At 45.1% G+C, this 21,332-nt stretch overlaps 3 protein-coding genes and 1 long non-coding RNA gene across 4 annotated transcripts; 3 read left to right on the top strand and 1 right to left on the bottom strand.

The window, feature by feature from the left end:
* The first annotated feature begins 76 nt into the window (after nt 1–76).
* LOC146234524 (uncharacterized) lies at nt 77–3,624 on the top strand. The gene is made up of 4 exons (XM_084688574.1): nt 77–1,420; nt 1,667–2,370; nt 3,127–3,223; nt 3,497–3,624. Exons 1-4 carry the CDS (start codon nt 112–114, stop codon nt 3,622–3,624), a joined length of 2,238 nt encoding a protein of 745 aa, XP_084544700.1. The 5' UTR covers nt 77–111.
* A 3,405-nt stretch (nt 3,625–7,029) lies between these two features.
* Nucleotides 7,030–8,589, top strand: LOC146234523 (uncharacterized). Its single transcript, XR_014741539.1, has 3 exons — nt 7,030–7,510; nt 7,815–7,943; nt 8,418–8,589. It is a non-coding gene; the product is annotated as an uncharacterized LOC146234523 (long non-coding RNA).
* A 923-nt stretch (nt 8,590–9,512) lies between these two features.
* LOC146234522 (uncharacterized) lies at nt 9,513–13,488 on the top strand. Its single transcript, XM_084688116.1, has 3 exons — nt 9,513–10,856; nt 11,103–11,806; nt 12,563–13,488. The coding sequence occupies exons 1-3, from the start codon at nt 9,548–9,550 to the stop codon at nt 12,890–12,892; spliced, it is 2,343 nt and encodes a 780-aa protein (XP_084544242.1). The 5' UTR covers nt 9,513–9,547; the 3' UTR covers nt 12,893–13,488.
* A 281-nt stretch (nt 13,489–13,769) lies between these two features.
* On the bottom strand, nt 13,770–16,914 carry LOC146234521 (uncharacterized). The gene is made up of 2 exons (XM_084688124.1): nt 16,712–16,914; nt 13,770–16,037 (listed from the first exon to the last, which is right to left on the bottom strand). Exon 2 carries the CDS (start codon nt 15,823–15,825, stop codon nt 14,887–14,889), a length of 939 nt encoding a protein of 312 aa, XP_084544250.1. The 5' UTR covers nt 15,826–16,037; nt 16,712–16,914; the 3' UTR covers nt 13,770–14,886.
* Nucleotides 16,915–21,332: the final 4,418 nt, after the last annotated feature.

The raw sequence follows: 21,332 nt of genomic DNA, 5'->3' as shown, positions 1-21,332 counted from the left end.
TCTTTTCTCTCTGCGCCCTGTTTTTCTCTCTCTCTCTCTCTCTCTCTCTCTCTCTCTCTCTCTCTCTCTCAGAACAAGAACATAGCTGAGCTGGAGAAGCATTTAGAGGAGATGATGGAGTGGGTTCTCCATGTGGTCAATGAGGGAGTGCTGCCCGCCATGGCCCTTTACCAGGTCCATCACCTCAACCAAGACCTGCTGTGTGCCGCTTCCTCCCACAGCAGCTGTGTCTCCATGAGCAGCAGATCTTCTTTGGCAGATCTGCTGTCTCCAGTCCGCTCTGGGGTGTTGAGTGAGAAGGTATGTTTCATCCCTGTGGCTTCTCCAGACCTCTGGAGGGAGAGTTCATCCTCTCGTCAGTCCCAGGTCCGGGCCTCTTCTCAGGGCTCAGACCAACCTGACATCCCCCAGGGTGTTCTGAGAAGCAGGAGGAGCAGCAGCAGTAGCCAGGGAGAGCTGCTGGGAAACATGGTCCAGGGAAGGGAGGAGAAGGAGGCTTGCACACTCTCGTGTCAGGAAAGCCTCCCTCTCTACACCCAGCAGGAGGAGTGCAGCTCTGCCAGCAAGGAGCAGGAGGAAGAGAACCAGCAGAAGGAGACCACTCCTTTCTCCTCTAAGTCAGCCACTAGGAGCCCTAGTCCCAGGAGTGAGGCAAACAGTGTTGCTAGTTGCCACGACCTTAACCTCACTGCTCAGAAAATGCTGGACACGGTTGTGCAGATGGCACACTCGGCCTCCAGATCAGTCACTGATGACGAAGACTGCGAAAGTGACGATGGCTCCTCTGTCTCGTCCTTCGACCAGGCAGAGTACGACCTGGACCGCCTGCTGGTGTCCCAAAGCACGGGTACGAGGGTGTTGCAGGCGAGGATCGACTGCTTCTCCGATGAGCTGATTATTCACATATATAATCTGCTCCCGGAGACACAGATGGGACGTTTTCCCTCGGCATGCCGCTGTCACTCCCAGCCCAACGTCCAGAACTGGGAGGCAAAGCAGTGCTTGGATTGGGAGCTCTTCAGGCCTCTGATGTACAACTTCCTCCACTTGGCATTCAAACAACTGATGGAGAACTTCCTTGGCCTGGTCATCTTTCTTCCGGACGAACGTGTCCCGATGAAAGATCACCTTAAATGGATGTGGAAGGAGGACAGGGCTGACTCCGACAGCAATGCATCCTTAGATGACGGTGACAGCAGCGACTCGTCTCTGGACTGGTCCATCAAGTTTCCGCCGGGCCCCAGCCAAGGGATTGTTGGTAGAAACATCTCACAGAGCACACCGCGGCCATCTTCCTCTGCCAGCCAGGACCAGAGGGGGGCACTAGAGGCCATATCTGAGGTGTTAACCTTAAAGGTGGGAGATGTCCTTCACTGTACCTGCAATGACCCAGGAAAAGCCATGGCCATGGTCAACAAAGGTAGAGACATTTTTTACTCAATCACTATATTGACCCCGAAGGGAATTCAGGAGTTCAGGCAACTAGTAACACTGTGTAACTGGAGTTGTAAGTGATACAGTACTGCTGAATGACAGTGTAGGTATAGTTAATAACTCTAATATTAATGTTAGCGATCAAAGTCAATCACTGTTTAAAGGAAAGTATAGGAAATAGCTATAATAATAATAGGATACTTAACAGTGTGAGTGTGTTTTGTTGTGCTAGGCCTTGATGCTGAGGCCATGGCCAGGCTGGCGGATCTCCTTAGGAGCTCCTCTTCTGAAGCCACTGACGAGGAAGGGACAACAGGAAGTCCCAACCCAGGGTTGAGTTTAGGTTTCACCAACCAGGAAGTTTGCCAGTCGGAGAATGCTGATATCATTGTCCCCAACAACGAAGAAATGTCAGATTGCCTGACCAAGGCCATCAACGTTGCCAGGGAAATGAATATCGAGGAAGATGGGAAGGATGATGGAGCTTCTGGTTTCTCTAAGCAGGTCCAGGAGCTTTCCTGGTTGCCTCCTGCTGTGTGGGATGTTACCGTCCGTTTTCAAACAGCTTGTGAGGAGAAGGAGAATGCTCAGGACTCTGCTGGCTTGGAAAAGGCCAATGGAAGCTCCTGCTTCAGAAGAAATGGGAGGATAGATGACGGATCTGAGCTTTCTGACGATAGCTCCTCATCCGCCTCCACCTCCCGGTTCTGCCACTCCTCCTCTTCCTCCACCTCTGATTTATCCTCCTCCACCTCCTGGTTTTGTCACTCCTCCTCTTCCTCCACCTCAGATTTATCCTCCTCTTTGCACTCCCAAACCTCCAACAGCTCCTCCATCTCCAGGAGCTCCATGGCTCTGGACCCCTGCCCAGATGGGGACAATCTGGACCATCTAAGAAAGACCAAACCCTCCGGCCTCCAAAGATGGTTCACCTTGGTAAGCTGAAAACAACTCCACACACACTGGCACTGGGTAGACCTGACCTGAACGCAATCTAGGACAAGAAAGGGTTCAAAGTATGCATTTGTAGAATACATTATGTATGAGTAGTAAAGAGTAGATGTAGTTATTTAGCAGATTTCTTTATTCAAAGCCACACACACGGAGGATTTGAACCTCTGACATCTTGATCCACAGCCAAATGCTCTACCACATAGCTACAACCATGCCACGACATTAGATAGATAGTTACAGTTAATGTCGTTCAGTCAAGACACTGACATATCAGATTTGAGCATGTATTGATAACCATAGACATGGAAATAGGTTTGACTTTGGCAGTGTATGTATCTAGGAGACCCAGTCCCTACCTTAGCGAGCAGCATTAACGAGCAACATACATACATAGAATATGAGGCAGGGAGCAAATAGAGATATAATCCCCCTGATGGATAGAACATACAGACACCAAGGGGGAGAAGGGGAGGGTGGAGGTTGGCAGCAGCACAGATCATACAGCAACCAGGGGTGAGTGTGTGTGTGTATCTGCGCAGCCTTTGAATGCCGCTTAATCGGACGTAGCTCAATGGGCTTGAGCAGGCTAACACAGGTGTAGGTAATGAGCGGATGACGCGCGCTGCCAGAGTGCCATGCCTGAACTAGACTTTGCTCATTTATTTCCTGTCAACAAAATGTAAAACACTTAATCATTTTAAGGAATTATGTTTGTCTTTGGTCTCACTTCCATCCCAGATGAGAAAGAAGACCAATGCTGTCACCAAGGTCACACATAGTTCTGCTGCCAAAGGACAGAAGAAGACCAACTCAGTTACTCCCCTCAACTGTGGAAGTGAGATCATGATATATTTTCATGATATATTGTCAGATCATTTTTGTTCATTTAGGCTTTCCCACTTTAGTTGGCTCTCCCACCATTTCACACACACACACACACACACACACACACACACACACACACACACACACACACACACACACACACACACACACACACACACACAGAGAGAGAGAGACACACACACACTCATACTCTTTTCAAGTAAATGGACAGTGCTGGTTGTGTGACATCATCTCCTGTTGTGTGATGGTGTTCCCTGTCCAGGCCCAGATACTGCTGAGTCCTCCAGCGTAGAGAAACAGAAGAAGAAGAAGTCCATTAAAGGATTCTTCCGCAGGATCTCTGCAGCTCTTTCCAAGGCGTTCTGTTGTAGCTGCGAGACTCACCAGTAGAGGCAGCCGCTTGCTTCCTGACCTGACTTCGGAGACAGAGAGGATCTGTCACTTCAACAACCACCGTAGCCATTTCCCACTCTGAAATGCATAACAGAGCTATTCATAATTTTAGTAATAATAAATATTTCCCTTGTAATTGCAAAGCTGTTTGTGTTAAGGCTTGTGACATCTCCATATCAGGACTGCAGCCACGCAGAGGCTAATTATTGTGTGGCACAATTAAAGTACACAGACACTTTACTTCTGTATAAAACTGAAGGTGAAGAAACGTTTTAAATAAAGTCACATATTACAATTGAATTAACATATCCATGAAGATACATATACATTTGTCTCAATGTCCTCATGTATGCTTCAGAAAATAACATTGATAACAGATAACCTTATGAGAACTGGGACTTAGGAAGTAGAATAGCTGAACACTGTGCCCACACCGAGTAGTGCCCCAGATCAAATCAAATGTATTTGTATAGCCCTTTATACACGCAAGCATGTCACAGAGGGCTTCACATACGCCCATAGAACTGCCCCTCAACCAACCTAATCCCTCAAAGAAGACAAGGAAAAACTCGTACCACCCCTAGGGAGAGGAGGGGTGTCAAATAGGAAGTGAAATGTGAGGAAGAGGGGGGACAGAGAGGATGGGATAAGAGAGACAGTAAAATGGAGACAGAGGGACGGGAAGCATTTGCTAACGAAGGGAGAACAATTGGTAGGGGTGGGGGTGGTGGGGTTTGGAAGGGGTGCAGGGTGCTCGAGCACCTGTCCAGATTTAGACAGCATACAAATCTTAGCATGTCCACCTAGTGTCTAAGTTGTTGACAACTGATACAGCTGGTGATGAAGCAACCTGTTCTACCAATGCCTGGCACTGGAGAGGGGCAGGAGACCACAACTGGTTAACATACACGCATGCACACACACACAAACACACACACACACACACACACATACAACCTAAACCGGAACTTTCCTGCAGTGGACAATGATTGATCCAGGGCTGTGTGGGAGGGACTTTTGGTTGTCCTCCACCATTCGCAGCAGAGGTGCTGAACATTCTAGGGTCTGGTGGTCATGCCAAATCGAGTAACAGTAATGGGCTCTCAATTATAATGTGATAACCAATGAGATCCGCTGATGAGATTGACATGCAACCCGTGCATGTAGCGTGCACGTGTCAATAAAGCTTCACTCTTTATATTTTAACAGCAAAGCTGATTCCTCACTGTGTGGTTAACGTGAAAGTAGCATTTACATTTAGTCATTTAGCATTTAGCAGACGCTCTTATCCAGAGCGACTTACAGTATGGTAGTTGGATAGCCCTGGGTAAAGGACGTAGAATCGCTGTACAACTCACACTGTTACACAACAACAATTTCCCTACCAATTTAGTTGAAAAACTTCAGTTTATTGGGGTGTGCTTGCCTTCGGCGAGCACAAACCATTGTTATCTCACATATATATTATTTATTATTTATTGTTTCTTTTCGCCCCCCTAAGGATGCCTCAATATTTGGACTACATAGACAACGGCGATGTCAAACGGTTCGTCTCGGTAGCGATTGCGTTGGTTGTATTGGGATTTATGTTCCATTGCACGGTTTAAGTAGAAATTACGTTTTTGTGGCAAAAAGTGAAGCTAACGGTGGCTAACTTGCTAGCCACAGTCACTGACGCCACTAACGTCACCAACGTCACGAAAACTCGCGTGACTATCTCTAGCAGAACATTAGTTTCCCATCTGTTAACTTGGGGGATACTAATCTGCAAGGCAGCTGCAGAAACGCCACAAGCAAAGAGGCCAGGGTGATATTTAATCATTTTACTTTGTGGTGTGAAACATAATTGTGAAATGTAATGTACAATATTAGCTGATATTATTAAGTAAGTAGGCCCACATATACTTTCGGAAACGGTAGTCTACTATTTCACTGAAGCATTAGCATCATGACATTAGCCTCTGTTGCTTGGGCAACACATACTACAGTGGTCATGATGCATCTGTTTTCAATCGTTAAAATAAATATTCCTCACAAATACGTTTTTGTTGTAGGATTTATTTTGACATTAATAAACGATTTGTTGGTGAAATGACCATTACCTGTGGTTTCAAATCAGTGTGGCGGCTCACTGCAACGCTGTAGCCTACCCCAGACACTAATGAGTAGCTAACAAAAACATCTCTTTAGAGATGTTTAGAAAGTCAAACGGCGACGGAACATGTTTGGCTTTCCCCTTACTCAAAAGTTTTTCAATAGGTGAAAGTATCTGACTACTAACCTGAACTTCATTGCCACAGCCTAAACTTTGTCAATGTCAAAACTTTGTCTGTTCATGAAAATAATTAATGTCAGCCTGCTTCAGCCTTGCTTAGCTGTAGGATATACATTTTACTGGGTCTTGCTGCGCTGCTTGATTTATTGAAATTATTATGAAATGTTATGTTTTACTAGCCATTTGCCTTCTTAAGCAAATCACAGTATTTCCCACCCCTCATGGTGTAACTGAGACGACCGTAAATAGCCTAATTCATCTTTCAAGTAATAAGCCCCCGTTGAAGTGTTGAGCAGGAAATTAGCTGGTCTGTAGAGATCTTGGGTTGGTGGTTTTACTGATGCAGAATTCGCTCAAATAAAATCGATAGACGTAACGAGTGGCACATAACGTGAAGTAGGCCTAACATTGCATTTTATTTTGTTTGAGTTTTAATAACTTGTCCAGTGCATCGGGGCAAGTAGCATAGCCTAAATTGATCTTCCAGACTTGCCGTTAAAAAAAAATGTACTCTTCCCGGACAAGCCTTAGCTACATGGCTAGACTGTTGATCCAGATCAGAATCCATCATATCTTGGACACTCAAAATCAGCGAATCTTGCAGCCAAATCAAGTAGCCTATATTTATAGGCCTTTATATGGCTACAAACTTCTGCTTGGTTTCTAGCTGGCTACTTGTTACCAAGTTACAACTTTGTTGCAGGGGCATTCTTTGTCTACATTGCGAGCTAACAGTGTCCGGTAATTACGTCGCTATAAATAATGATGTTAAACCGAGACCACTAAGCCCTCAAAGAAAATGTAAGGTCAAAGAAACAAAAGAAAGGTTTGAGGTTACTCTGAAAATTATTAATAAAATAGGCTTCTAATATTAAACTGCTAAATCCTTCTCTAACTAGGCTCCTCTATGATGCATAATGAAACTTAACGTTTTTTAAGTAATCAATAAGCCTACGCTTGCCCTCATTACTCAAATGATGCCGTTCAGGGCGTTCAAATTACATAATAGGGCGATGATAGGAGGATAATAGGACATAATAGGGCAACCAACAAGTTGTTTATATCTGATTACAATTTAATAAGTTATCTAGCGCTGCATCTTCATGAGCTACATTTGGCCTCCTTCTCTTCCAACCAACCAGTATCACCTCTCCTCCATCTGAGTGATGCATGTCATTTTTACAAACTTATTATCAAGGGAACACAATGGTCAGAACTGTAGTCATACACTTAAATGCTTTTTGAAATATGTAAACACCAGGAGTGTATGGAAAGCTGGGGCAGCCACAAGCACACCCTCACAATTTCCCCAGAAATTGTATGCTCTCTAGTTTAAACTTGCAATCGCACATTTCTGTCGCATCGCTTTGGGAGAGACACCGCGCAGTCTGGACATTATGACGCATACAGAGATTGTGACGCACTTTAGCAAATGATAATAATTCATCCTAAGAAGTAAAATATGTCAGTGATGAAAGAAAATGCTTCGTAGGCAAAGAAACTTTTCATTTTATAGAAGTGATTTCTTAATTTGTCATCCTTACCAAGTGCAAAAACATGGATGACATCTCAAAACATAAAAGACTAGCATTGAGGAGTAAACAGAAGGTAAGGCTGGTCATCTTGAAGTAGCTACAACGATTCAAACACGAAAATATTTGGTTCTCTAGATTACTGAGAATAATTTCTTTATTTATTGTGAGTCTAAAAGTTGTGTTTGACACTGACCTGACCTAGTCATATTTCATAATTCCAAGTTATATTTCCTCATCAAAAGATAACAAAAGTTCTGTTCGAGGCACCTCTCTCTCTCTCTTGTCGTGTTTCACTGCTAATTGTAACCTCAACTCCACCTACCGCACCTTGTTTGTGTGCACGTGTGTTTACATGGTGTGTGTGTGTGTGTGTCCAGCCTGCGTGTCTCCGTGACACAACTGCCTCCCAGTTGCCCCTGCCACCCTGTTGGTCAGAGCCTGGACTGAAGTTTCCTCCCCTGCAGCCCCATGACAGGAAGTCTCAAGAACAGCAGGACCTCCTCCAGGTAAGAACAGCTGCCTGTAGAAACTCTACACATTTGATAATATATTCAATGAGCACACTCATTTGATCCAAAATGACGCTAATAGTATTTGCATAAAGTAAGTGCAGCAGATCATCCAGAATCAGAAGTGTAGTGTAGTTGAACAGTATTCCAGTGGTTACAGCCAGGGAATGGCATCTGATTTTGACCAGATAGTGTAACATTAACATCAATACAATATTATATAATTCTGATAAAAGTGTTAGTGCTTTGGAAAAACATGCCTCACCCATGTGGCACAGAATGACCAATTTAAGAGTTTAATCTATGCCTGTGGGACTTATCAGAGCTTCTTCTGATCGTGAGCAGTGTCACTCTATGGACCAGTAGGTTGGGAGAGGAAGTTGAGGACGCATACAATACAAGCATGTCAGTATGGTGATGTAACATCCACCTTTGCCATTAATAATGTTGTTGCCTCCTCAATGCACTAAGGCCGGCCGCAAAACCAAGGCTGGCAGGAAGGCTGCAGGATCGGACAAAGCTGGAGGGGCTAACAAGGGGCCCCAGGCAGAGTCCTGGAGGATTGATGTGGGCACTGGAGGCCGTACGCCAGCTGCTGAACAAGGTTCACACCTGGCCCGGAAACTGGCAGGACCAGGCAGGATGGTGAGTAAAAGGCCCTCATCCCCTCACTGGGTACTACAGACACCAACTACTCCCCTCAACCCAATCAACCTCGTCTCCAACTCTGATAACTTCTCTGTTATGATGCCTTGCTAAGCATTTGCCTTGCCTGCAGGTGATTGGTGGTGCATGTGTGAAGATGCCTCCCATGTCCCAGACCAGCTACTGTGAGTATTGGTTTATTCATGTATCAAAAGTACAACATTCATGATTGAATGATCCCTTTTTATCAAGAGAGGGATCCACCAATCACACTGTGACTCTCCTCTACATGTAGGTGTTCTTCCACCAATAAGACCATCAGCCTCTGTGCCACTCAGCCAAGAGGAACCCAAGACCCTAAAGTGCAGGTCCACACCAGATGATGGGGAGAGAACAAACTTCTCTCTACCTCCACCTTCATCTCCACCCACATCACCTCCGTCTCCACCTCTGACTACACGCCGACCTCAGGCTCAGTCTCCACCGTCTTCACCTCCCACCCTGGATGACCCAGTGACCCGGGAGACCACGCCCCAGTCTCTGTTTGAAGCTATTATGTCCCATTCGTAAGTGTCCCTGTTAACGTCCTCTTTAGGTTACTGCCCTGATGAACACAATGTTACAATGTGTCGTTAGTTGTCATTGTACTGTAGAGAGAGTGTGACAAATGTGTTCTTTTTCTTCTTACAGTCAATGGAGACTCATCAAAACGGTCCTGTTGAGAAAGGTAGATAAGATGTTTATTTTCTAACACAATATTTTTTTACTCAGCTTGACAATAACTATGTGTATCTGTACTGCGATTTAACGTCCTCCCCCTTTTTTTACGCTGCCTTTCTCTCTTTCTCTCTGCGCCCTGTTTTTCTCTCTCTCTCTCTCTCTCTCTCTCTCTCTCTCTCTCTCTCTCTCTCTCTCAGAACAAGAACATAGCTGAGCTGGAGAAGCATTTAGAGGAGATGATGGAGTGGGTTCTCCATGTGGTCAATGAGGGAGTGCTGCCCGCCATGGCCCTTTACCAGGTCCATCACCTCAACCAAGACCTGCTGTGTGCCGCTTCCTCCCACAGCAGCTGTGTCTCCATGAGCAGCAGATCTTCTTTGGCAGATCTGCTGTCTCCAGTCCGCTCTGGGGTGTTGAGTGAGAAGGTATGTTTCATCCCTGTGGCTTCTCCAGACCTCTGGAGGGAGAGTTCATCCTCTCGTCAGTCCCAGGTCCGGGCCTCTTCTCAGGGCTCAGACCAACCTGACATCCCCCAGGGTGTTCTGAGAAGCAGGAGGAGCAGCAGCAGTAGCCAGGGAGAGCTGCTGGGAAACATGGTCCAGGGAAGGGAGGAGAAGGAGGCTTGCACACTCTCGTGTCAGGAAAGCCTCCCTCTCTACACCCAGCAGGAGGAGTGCAGCTCTGCCAGCAAGGAGCAGGAGGAAGAGAACCAGCAGAAGGAGACCACTCCTTTCTCCTCTAAGTCAGCCACTAGGAGCCCTAGTCCCAGGAGTGAGGCAAACAGTGTTGCTAGTTGCCACGACCTTAACCTCACTGCTCAGAAAATGCTGGACACGGTTGTGCAGATGGCACACTCGGCCTCCAGATCAGTCACTGATGACGAAGACTGCGAAAGTGACGATGGCTCCTCTGTCTCGTCCTTCGACCAGGCAGAGTACGACCTGGACCGCCTGCTGGTGTCCCAAAGCACGGGTACGAGGGTGTTGCAGGCGAGGATCGACTGCTTCTCCGATGAGCTGATTATTCACATATATAATCTGCTCCCGGAGACACAGATGGGACGTTTTCCCTCGGCATGCCGCTGTCACTCCCAGCCCAACGTCCAGAACTGGGAGGCAAAGCAGTGCTTGGATTGGGAGCTCTTCAGGCCTCTGATGTACAACTTCCTCCACTTGGCATTCAAACAACTGATGGAGAACTTCCTTGGCCTGGTCATCTTTCTTCCGGACGAACGTGTCCCGATGAAAGATCACCTTAAATGGATGTGGAAGGAGGACAGGGCTGACTCCGACAGCAATGCATCCTTAGATGACGGTGACAGCAGCGACTCGTCTCTGGACTGGTCCATCAAGTTTCCGCCGGGCCCCAGCCAAGGGATTGTTGGTAGAAACATCTCACAGAGCACACCGCGGCCATCTTCCTCTGCCAGCCAGGACCAGAGGGGGGCACTAGAGGCCATATCTGAGGTGTTAACCTTAAAGGTGGGAGATGTCCTTCACTGTACCTGCAATGACCCAGGAAAAGCCATGGCCATGGTCAACAAAGGTAGAGACATTTTTTACTCAATCACTATATTGACCCCGAAGGGAATTCAGGAGTTCAGGCAACTAGTAACACTGTGTAACTGGAGTTGTAAGTGATACAGTACTGCTGAATGACAGTGTAGGTATAGTTAATAACTCTAATATTAATGTTAGTGATCAAAGTCAATCACTGTTTAAAGGAAAGTATAGGAAATAGCTATAATAATAATAGGATACTTAACAGTGTGAGTGTGTTTTGTTGTGCTAGGCCTTGATGCTGAGGCCATGGCCAGGCTGGCGGATCTCCTTAGGAGCTCCTCTTCTGAAGCCACTGACGAGGAAGGGACAACAGGAAGTCCCAACCCAGGGTTGAGTTTAGGTTTCACCAACCAGGAAGTTTGCCAGTCGGAGAATGCTGATATCATTGTCCCCAACAACGAAGAAATGTCAGATTGCCTGACCAAGGCCATCAACGTTGCCAGGGAAATGAATATCGAGGAAGATGGGAAGGATGATGGAGCTTCTGGTTTCTCTAAGCAGGTCCAGGAGCTTTCCTGGTTGCCTCCTGCTGTGTGGGATGTTACCGTCCGTTTTCAAACAGCTTGTGAGGAGAAGGAGAATGCTCAGGACTCTGCTGGCTTGGAAAAGGCCAATGGAAGCTCCTGCTTCAGAAGAAATGGGAGGATAGATGACGGATCTGAGCTTTCTGACGATAGCTCCTCATCCGCCTCCACCTCCCGGTTCTGCCACTCCTCCTCTTCCTCCACCTCTGATTTATCCTCCTCCACCTCCTGGTTTTGTCACTCCTCCTCTTCCTCCACCTCAGATTTATCCTCCTCTTTGCACTCCCAAACCTCCAACAGCTCCTCCATCTCCAGGAGCTCCATGGCTCTGGACCCCTGCCCAGATGGGGACAATCTGGACCATCTAAGAAAGACCAAACCCTCCGGCCTCCAAAGATGGTTCACCTTGGTAAGCTGAAAACAACTCCACACACACTGGCACTGGGTAGACCTGACCTGAACGCAATCTAGGACAAGAAAGGGTTCAAAGTATGCATTTGTAGAATACATTATGTATGAGTAGTAAAGAGTAGATGTAGTTATTTAGCAGATTTCTTTATTCAAAGCCACACACACGGAGGATTTGAACCTCTGACATCTTGATCCACAGCCAAATGCTCTACCACATAGCTACACCCATGCCACCACATTAGATAGATAGTTACAGTTAATGTCGTTCAGTCAAGACACTGACATTTCAGATTTGAGCATGTATTGATAACCATAGACATGGAAATAGGTTTGACTTTGGCAGTGTATGTATCTAGGAGACCCAGTCCCTACCTTAGCGAGCAGCATTAACGAGCAACATACATACATAGAATATGAGGCAGGGAGCAAATAGAGATATAATCCCCCTGATGGATAGAACATACAGACAACAAGGGGGAGAAGGGGAGGGTGGAGGTTGGCAGCAGCACAGATCATACAGCAACCAGGGGTGAGTGTGTGTGTGTATCTGCGCAGCCTTTGAATGCCGCTTAATCGGACGTAGCTCAATGGGCTTGAGCAGGCTAACACAGGTGTAGGTAATGAGCGGATGACGCGCGCTGCCAGAGTGCCATGCCTGAACTAGACTTTGCTCATTTATTTCCTGTCAACAAAATGTAAAACACTTAATCATTTTAAGGAATTATGTTTGTCTTTGGTCTCACTTCCATCCCAGATGAGAAAGAAGACCAATGCTGTCACCAAGGTCACACAGAGTTCTGCTGCCAAAGGACAGAAGAAGACCAACTCAGTTACTCCCCTCAACTGTGGAAGTGAGATCATGATATATTTTCATGATATATTGTCAGATCATTTTTGTTCATTTAGGCTTTCCCACTTTAGTTGGCTCTCCCACCATTTCTCACACACACACACAGAGAGAGAGAGACACACACACTCATACTCTTTTCAAGTAAATGGACAGTGCTGGTTGTGTGACATCATCTCCTGTTGTGTGATGGTGTTCCCTGTCCAGGCCCAGATCCTGCTGAGTCCTCCAGCATAGAGAAACAGAAGAAGAAGAAGAAGTCCATTAAAGGATTCTTCCGCAGGATCTCTGCAGCTCTTTCCAAGGCGTTCTGTTGTAGCTGCGAGACTCACCAGTAGAGGCAGCCGCTTGCTTCTTGACCTGACTTCGGAGACAGAGAGGATCTGTCACTTCAACAACCACCGTAGCCATTTCCCACACTGAAATGCATAATGATGCTAATAATACTCTTTGTATTAATACATACAATTAAAAACATTTGCATTTAGTTTATCCCTCCCTTGTAATTGCTAAGCTTTTTGTGTTTAGGGTTGTGACATCTCCATATGATGACTGTAGCCACACAAAGGCCAATTATTGTGTGTCACATTAATAGTACACTGCCACTTTACTTCAGTACTTCAGTATAAAAATGAGATAAAACACTAGCTTTTCTAAAGTTTTTAGACATATAGTTAGGTCAAGTTCGTGTTGAGAATGTTGACCATTTCCCAACGACTGTTTCGCAATCAACATTTTGCACCATTCTTATTGATCCCAAGTGGTCTCACCTGCTCACACATCTTTGCCCACACACAGGTGTTTGTATGCAAGGCGGGTGTTTGTCATATTCTTTTATCAAAGGAAGACAAGGAAGAGGAGAGCAGTAGGGAGGGAGAAGCAGAAGCGTGCAGGGGAGAAAGGGCAGAATGAAGGATGAGGTGAGGGCAGAGAGAGTGGAAGAAGGAGGGGAGAAATGGGGGATTGTTGGAGGGGGCATTGGGGGTGTTAAAAAAATATATAAATCAACGCAGACTACACCGGTTACACTTGATGCCGTGACCTTTTTTGGATCATCGAATCAGCATTTTGCCAATCGTTGTGCTTGGAGGACGACCCGCCTGCTTGTCTGCAGCTTCACACATGTTGGAGTCTCAGATAGGGCATGTTAACTGTTCATGCATTCCCCTGAAAGACTGGTGACGAGCGCTAACTGCTCCATCAGTTGATACTGTGTTTGTAAGTCATACCTGTGGTAAGCTTCAACTGTAGCCACAGCTGCCCTGGGACAGACTGACAGAAGCGTGGCTACCAATCAGCGCCCTCCGACCACAACTAACATTCATTCACCCACATTCATACGATACAATGTCTTTACGATGGTGGGAGAAACCGGAGTTCCCGGAGGAAAGCCATGCAGGCGTGGGGAGAACATGTCAACTCCACACAGAAAAGACCTGGAACGACTGAGGGCCAGAGGGAAAATATGGCATTTTGAAAGTAGTCTACATTTACGGTAGCTATCTAATGGTAGACTACAGAGAAAGTGTGATATTTTTATGTCAGTTTTGGAGCGACAGAGGGAAAATATTTTGGACGACACATTAAATAGAACCGAAAGAGGAACCAAACTTTGCATTCTAATCAGGTCCAAATCCTACCGGACCGGTTGCGTAGGAACCGGTTCCATAGTGGATGGGTTTCGGTACCAACCCTAATGATAGGCATGCATTCTTATTTTCATTCATTTTCGTATTACATCATACACTTGCCCTGTTTATATCATATTGAAGAGAAGGGCTTTCAAATTACATGAATGTATGCGTGATGATTTAAGGAAAATCATCCTTTATCAGGAAGATTTCAAATAGCATTTTTTTTACAATAATATTCTCCGTTCGTACTACTGTTTCAACCACTTATTACAAAACAAAGGAACACTTAGAGCATATGAAATATACATAATTATGTGGGCAATAAAAAAACACTTTTGTTTAAAAGTTATGACCCTTCTGGTGATAAGTGGAAAAACCAGACCCCCCTCCAAAGAACTAGCGCTATCTAGCTATATTCTTCTCCATAACTAAAAGGGTTTTTCTTTTTTCCACCATCAAATTGGCCAAACAAGTAATAGATATTTAGCTTAGAGGGTACATAGTGTAGCTAGCTAATGTTTATTTAGCAAGTTTCACATAAATATGCAACAAACAAGGCTATACAGTACTACTACTGGGACAGTTTGGCCCCAGACATCACTGCTTTGGGGTTTTTCTATTGTGGACACGCAGGTGACTCTTCAGATGGCTTCTTGTTTTAGCTGAATAGTCACAGAGGTCACAGCTGTAGGGCTTCTCTCCAGTGTGGATCCTGCTGTGAACTGTGAAACCGCTACCACCGCTAAAGGTTTTACCACAGAGGTCACAGTAGTGCTTCTCTCCAGTGTGGATTCTGCGGTGAACTGTTAGATTGTTACCACTGCTAAAGGTTTTATGACAGAAGTCACAGTTGTAGGGCTTCTCTCCAGTGTGGGTTCTGCGGTGTACTGTGAAACTGTTAGCTTGGCTAAAGGTTTTATCACAGAGGTCACAGCTGTAGGGCTTCTTTCCAGTGTGGACTCTGCGGTGAACTGTGAGACTGTTAGCACTGCTAAAGGTTTTATTACAGAGGTCACAGCTGTAGGGCTTCTCTCCAGTGTGGATTCTGTGGTGAATTGTGAAATCGTTAGCCTGGCTAAAGGTTTTACCACAGAGGTCACAGCTGTAGGGCTTCTCTCCAGTGTGGACTCTGCGGTGAACTGTTAGATTGTTACCACTGCTAAAGGTTTTATGACAGAGGTCACAGTTGTAGGGCTTCTCTCCAGTGTGGATCCTACGGTGAACTTTGACATTTGCAGCTTGGCTAAAGGTTTTATCACAGAGGTCACAGCTGTAGGGCTTCTCTCCAGTGTGGACTCTGCGGTGTACTGTGAAACTGTTAGCACGGCTAAAGGTTTTATCACAGAGGTCACAGCTGTAGGGCTTCTCTCCAGTGTGGATTCTGTGGTGAATTGTGAAATCGTTAGCCTGGCTGAAGGTTTTACCACAGAGGTCACAGCTGTAGGGCTTCTCTCCAGCGTGGATCTTCATGTGCTTTTTAAGGTTATTGGATATGGAAAAGCTCTTCCCACATATATCACAGTGAGGTGTCTTCATAATTCAGCTCTCTCAGGATCCTGTATCTAGTCTCCTGATGATTTTTTCTCTCTAGTTGATCCTCTGTCTGGTTACTGCTGTTTTTGGTTGAGTCTCTCTGCTCAAGTTTCTGTAGTCTCTCTGGTTGAGTCTCTGTAGTCTCTCTGGAGCCTTAAGTTGTCTTCTCTGTCTAGTCTCTGCCCATGATCAAGTATGATTGGCCTGTAGGGGATCTGGAAGAAACAGTTCCAATTAGGACTCACCATCCACATGAAGGAACTCTTTTGTCTGTCATATTGTCAACTTTGCATATGTAATGTTGATCATTTGGTGAGAGGTATGTTTCTCTGATTTCTCTTTTACTGGAGAAACACAACACTGTGATAAATACGTAATCTCTGGCATACAACTCCTCATAGTAATTTGGTTTTCTTCAAAATAACAATACCCTATAATAAACATTGCATGTAATTTAACAATAAAATGACTGGATTGGAATTACAAAGTTTTAAATCCAATAATATTATTATACTATATTGCATGTGTCTCATTTTCAATTTAAAAACAGATAGTTACAACATAGAAAAGAAATGACGGAACGTTTATGAGCGCTCATTTTATAATGGCTGCACTGCAACAATACAGAACACAACTATCTTTATGCTGCCCACGAGGGCGATCATAGTTCACAAAACTGGAGTAAGTAGCTTGAGACTCACAAGACTGCATCTACATAACATTATATCATATTACATACGCTTTCCACAACGTACTAAAATATCCCCATTAATAAAGACAAACACTTAATCTAGCTAACAACACAATCGAGCTAGCTAGTACCGAAATCAGTTTAAACCCAAGCACAAAGTCGCAAATCGTGGATACAACGTCAAAAGCTAGCACTTACCTTCATAAGTGGACAGCAACATAGCTTTGATCTTTAAATACATTACGTCTCAAATGTTAAAACGTAGGGAAACTTCACTTTACGTATGACAAACTACATTGATTTTAAGCTCAAGTAACCGTGGATAAAAAAAAAAAACGTTTTAAGTCAATAGGTGATGAAACGACCGTCGAGAGTAGCCGCTTGCAGTCGGGGAGGAGTTAAAGGTATGGAAGGCCTAGTGGGCAAGTATTAAGACGCCCCCGTGTGTTAACCACGCGTAATTAACGCCGACTTGGCATGCAAAGCCGTCTCAACCACGCGTAAAAAACGCCGACTTCTATGGAAGTGACGGACGTCACACGAGCAGCTGAGACAAACGGCGTTTTTTTCAAACGCTTACAAGACATCGGACATCACTAATATTCGTAGGTTTTAAAGAGCAGACATAGGCCTATTTAAGGACACTACATTCAATGACAGAATCAGAGATACAGATAGATTGCCAGAGCTAGATAGACAGAGATAGATACAAATATGAGATAGTAGGTGTACATTAGCACATAGCCTACATCTTTCTCTAGTTTTACCAGCCCGCTAGCTTACATTATCATCTAGTAAGATATTCTTTTAGCATATACTTCTACTAAAACGGGATGAGGGGATGCGATCTCACTACATTCGAGTGAGGGGTTGCGCTCTTATCACGAGGCCATACTCAGTTGAAGAATATGTGTAATTAATGTTGTAAGAACCTAAAAATAAATATCATAAACGTAAAGTAGCAAAGACGTTACGTTGTTTATAATAGAACAAGATATATGATAACATATTTTTGACACTTGCAAATCGAAACATTTGTCATATAACCTTAATTTATCAAGTTGTCAATGACGATTATGAGACTGACGTCTCGAGGACTTGACGTCACTTGAGTCCTTCCATGGCTCGATACAGTCGCCATATCATAAACTGACCAGCAGATGTCCCTATGGAGAAGATGTATCGAACACTTCGAAAAAGCGATACTTTTTCGAGACAATCAAAAAAATATGCATGCATATTTTCATTCAATTCAATTTTCAGAAATGGGGTTTCCAGAGAGAAATCAATCCAGTCGAGTTAACCTGTGATTGCACTGCCATTAAGTGGGGAAAGTGCAACATTGCATTGAGAGATGAAGGATGAGATGGAAATAGAGAGATGAAGAGATAGAGGGATAAAGAGAGGAAGAGATATGGAGAGAAAGAGATGGATACAGAGAGAGACTAAAGACTATAGATGTGTTAGAAGCACACATCCTTCTTCTACAGTCTAAATAATGAGAGATGTCTTTCAGCTTCACGTCTTTATTCAGCTGTTCAGGTCATTATAACCACCAGCAGGAGTTCAAAGTAGCAGAGAGACAACTTTGAACTGATCACTTAAACAACAGCAGTTATAAACACTTCCATCTCAATAGTGAGTAGCACATGTACCCAAACATTACAACACATCGTTAGTTTACATTTACATTCATTCATTTAGCAGACGCTTTTATCCAAAGCGACTTCCAAGAGAGACTTACAAAGTACATAGGTCACTGATAATCACAACAAGATAGCCCCAAAACATTGCGAGTAGCCAAAACATGAAGCACAAATTGTGAATAACCAAAATAAGTGCCAAAGGGAAGAACCACAAGAGCATGTAGTTAAACAAGTTACAATTAAACAACAAGAACCGCTATAAGTGCAAGTGTACCTGTAGCAAAACAAGCAACAATAAAAACAAATGTATCACAGAGAGTACAAAAATATAAATCAGTTACCACTAACCACAAGGGCAACAAGTCTCAAAGCAAGAGTCATTGTGATCCTTGAGGAAACTAACATCGGGTCAAGCAAACCATTCTTAAGTTGTACTCCCGGAACAAGTGCGTCTTGAGCCTTTTCTTGAAGGTGGAGAGACAGTCAGTCTCTGATGGAGGTGGGGAGTTGATTCCACTATTGGGGGGCCAGGCAGGAGAAGAGCTTGTGTTGGGACCGGGCAGTCTTGAGCGGTGGGACCACCAGGCGGTTGTCTGAAGACCGTAGGTGACGGGTGGGGGTGTAAGGCTGCAGGAGAGACTTGATGTAGTCAGGTGTAGTCCCGTTCACTGCTCGGAAGGTCAGAACCAGGGTCTTGAATCTGATACGGGCGTTGATGGGTAGACGGCCAGTGGAGAGAGATTATTATTATTATTATTTTAAGTTCTCATTTACAACTGCGACCTGGCCAAGATACAAGATACAGATGAGGGGCGGGGTAACATGGGAGTGTCTGGGTAGATTGTAAACCAGGCGGTCCGCTGCATTCTGAATCCTCTGAAGAGGGTGGGTTGCACATGCTGGGAGACCGGTGAGCAGCGAGTTGCAGTAGTCCAACTTGGAGAGGACCAGTGCTTGGACTAGCAGCTGGGTGGAGTGCTCAGACAGGTATCTCCTGATCTTCCGGATGTTGTAGAGGGTGAATCTACACGACCGGGAGACTGCAGCAATGTGGGCCGTGAGGGAGAGCTCGTCATCCATGGTAACCCCAAGGTTCCTGGCAGAGGATGAGGGGGTCACCATTGCAGATCCCAGGGTGATTGACAGATCGTGGGAGATGGAGGGTTTAGCCGGGATGATGAGAAGTTCTGTTTTGGTAATGCTGGGGACACACTAAACTATTTTTTTAACCATATAAGATTTTCAAACTGTGAGAGACCACAAACATGAGGACAAAAAATCCTAAAATTAGCAGTTTTGCTCCTACAGTGTGTGGCGTGTCATGATTTGACAAAGACAGCACACCACACACAAACAGATTTCCAACCAGTGTCCCGACTGTTAACACAAGAAATCTCGCGAAATCTGTCTAGATTTAAGAATAAGCATGGCGGACTATATGCAGGAAGAAATTGCGATGATAGTGTGGAATTATTTTCACAGTAAATTCAAGGAAAAAAGAAAAGGGTTTGCTGTTGCCACAAATCAATTACATTTAACTTTGTGTTGCGCTATAACTCAGTTTGTTATGCTTCTGTCTCCTCTCAGCTTGCTTTCTGATTGATATTGTTTCGTTTCACGTGATAAACTCGGGGTTAGTCCTCGGGGTTCCCCCCGCACATCAACATTTCTGATCGCAAATATTCAACATGTTGAATATTTAGGATTCACGATCAGGGCGCATCCGACTTCCTTCCAATCAGATTCGGTCACTCTTGACACACCTCACAACAAGGGAACATCTGATAAAATAATCTGTAGAACCATCAAGATAATCGGGACATTTCCAGGGATTGTCGGAAGGGGCGAAATCGGCCCCATTATCCCGTAGTGTGTCCCCAGCATAAGGTTCAGCTGGAGGTGGTGCTTGGTCATCCAGGCGGAGATGTCTGTGAGGCAGGCCTCAATCCTAGCTGAGATCCCCGGATCAGTCGGGGGGAACGATAGGTACAGCTGCGTGTCGTCAGCGTAGCAGTGGTAGGAGAAGCCATGGGAGGTGATGATTGGTCCAAGTGAGGTAGTGTACAGAGAGAAGAGGAGGGGTCCAAGGACGGAGCCCTGTGGGACACCAGTGGAGAGCTGGCGAGGGCCTGACAGTTTGCCTCCCCAGGAGACCTGGTAGGATCTTCCTGACAGGTAGGATGAGATCCACTGGAGTGCAGTGCCAGTGATGCCCATCTCAGAAAGTCTGGAGAGCAGGATCTGGTGGTTAACTCTATCAAACGCGGCAGAAAGGTCCACCAGAATGATGACGGATGACCTGGAAGCCGCTCTGGCAGACAGGAGGGCAGTGGTGACTGAAAGGAGGGCAGTCTCTGTGGAGTGGCCAGTCTTGAAGCCCGATTGGTTGGGGTCAAGCACATGTAACTTTTAAATTGCAATTAAAGCTTCTATATGTTCACGTTGCCCCATCTAGATTTGACAAATAAAGTAAACCTGTTACTGTATAATGTTATTGTTATAGTTTCCGTTACTAGTTGGTGACGACGGGGGACGGGGCCTTCTCACCCTTATTCATATAAATATAACTTATTTTTAAGGCAACAGCGAGTTTCCTGGTCTCTTCCTACACCTACCAAGTTGAACAATGGATTTTGGTGTTTCAAAACCCTTTGACACTTCCCTGCTGTATAGCTGCGTTAAGCCTGTGTTCTGCTCCTTTCTTTCACTAACCCTCTCAGGAGGAGGGGATCCCTCACTGAATTCCTCCTCCCAAGGTTTCTTCAATTTTTTCTCCTGCTGTGAGTTTTTCTGGGAGTTTTTCCTTGTCTTCCTTGAGGGTTTAGGTTGGTTGAGGGGCAGTTCTATGGGCGTATGTGAAGCCCCCCTGTGACATGCTTGCGTGTAAAAATGGCAATACAAATACATTTTGATTTGGTTCGATTTGATTACGGTTGGACCGGTCATCGCAATTCCCTGTGTGAGAACGAGATCCAATGTATGTGAGTGAAGATGGCTATTGGCCACTCCGGGCGTGGTGGAACAGGTGGTTTGGACATCAACTGGGTGAATCCTGTGGAATCTATGAGAGGAGTGAAGGCCTTGCTTAATGAATCAGTCATCCACATAAATGTTGAAATCTCCCATAAATAGGATGTTATCAGTAGGCCTATACGTCACAAATCAGCAAAATC

The sequence above is a fragment of the Hypomesus nipponensis genome, chromosome 23, assembly GCF_054491055.1.
Source record: "Hypomesus nipponensis isolate SF chromosome 23, ASM5449105v1, whole genome shotgun sequence".
NCBI classification, from domain to species: Eukaryota; Metazoa; Chordata; class Actinopteri; order Osmeriformes; family Osmeridae; genus Hypomesus; species Hypomesus nipponensis.
This window is presented reverse-complemented; position numbering and strand designations above follow the sequence as displayed.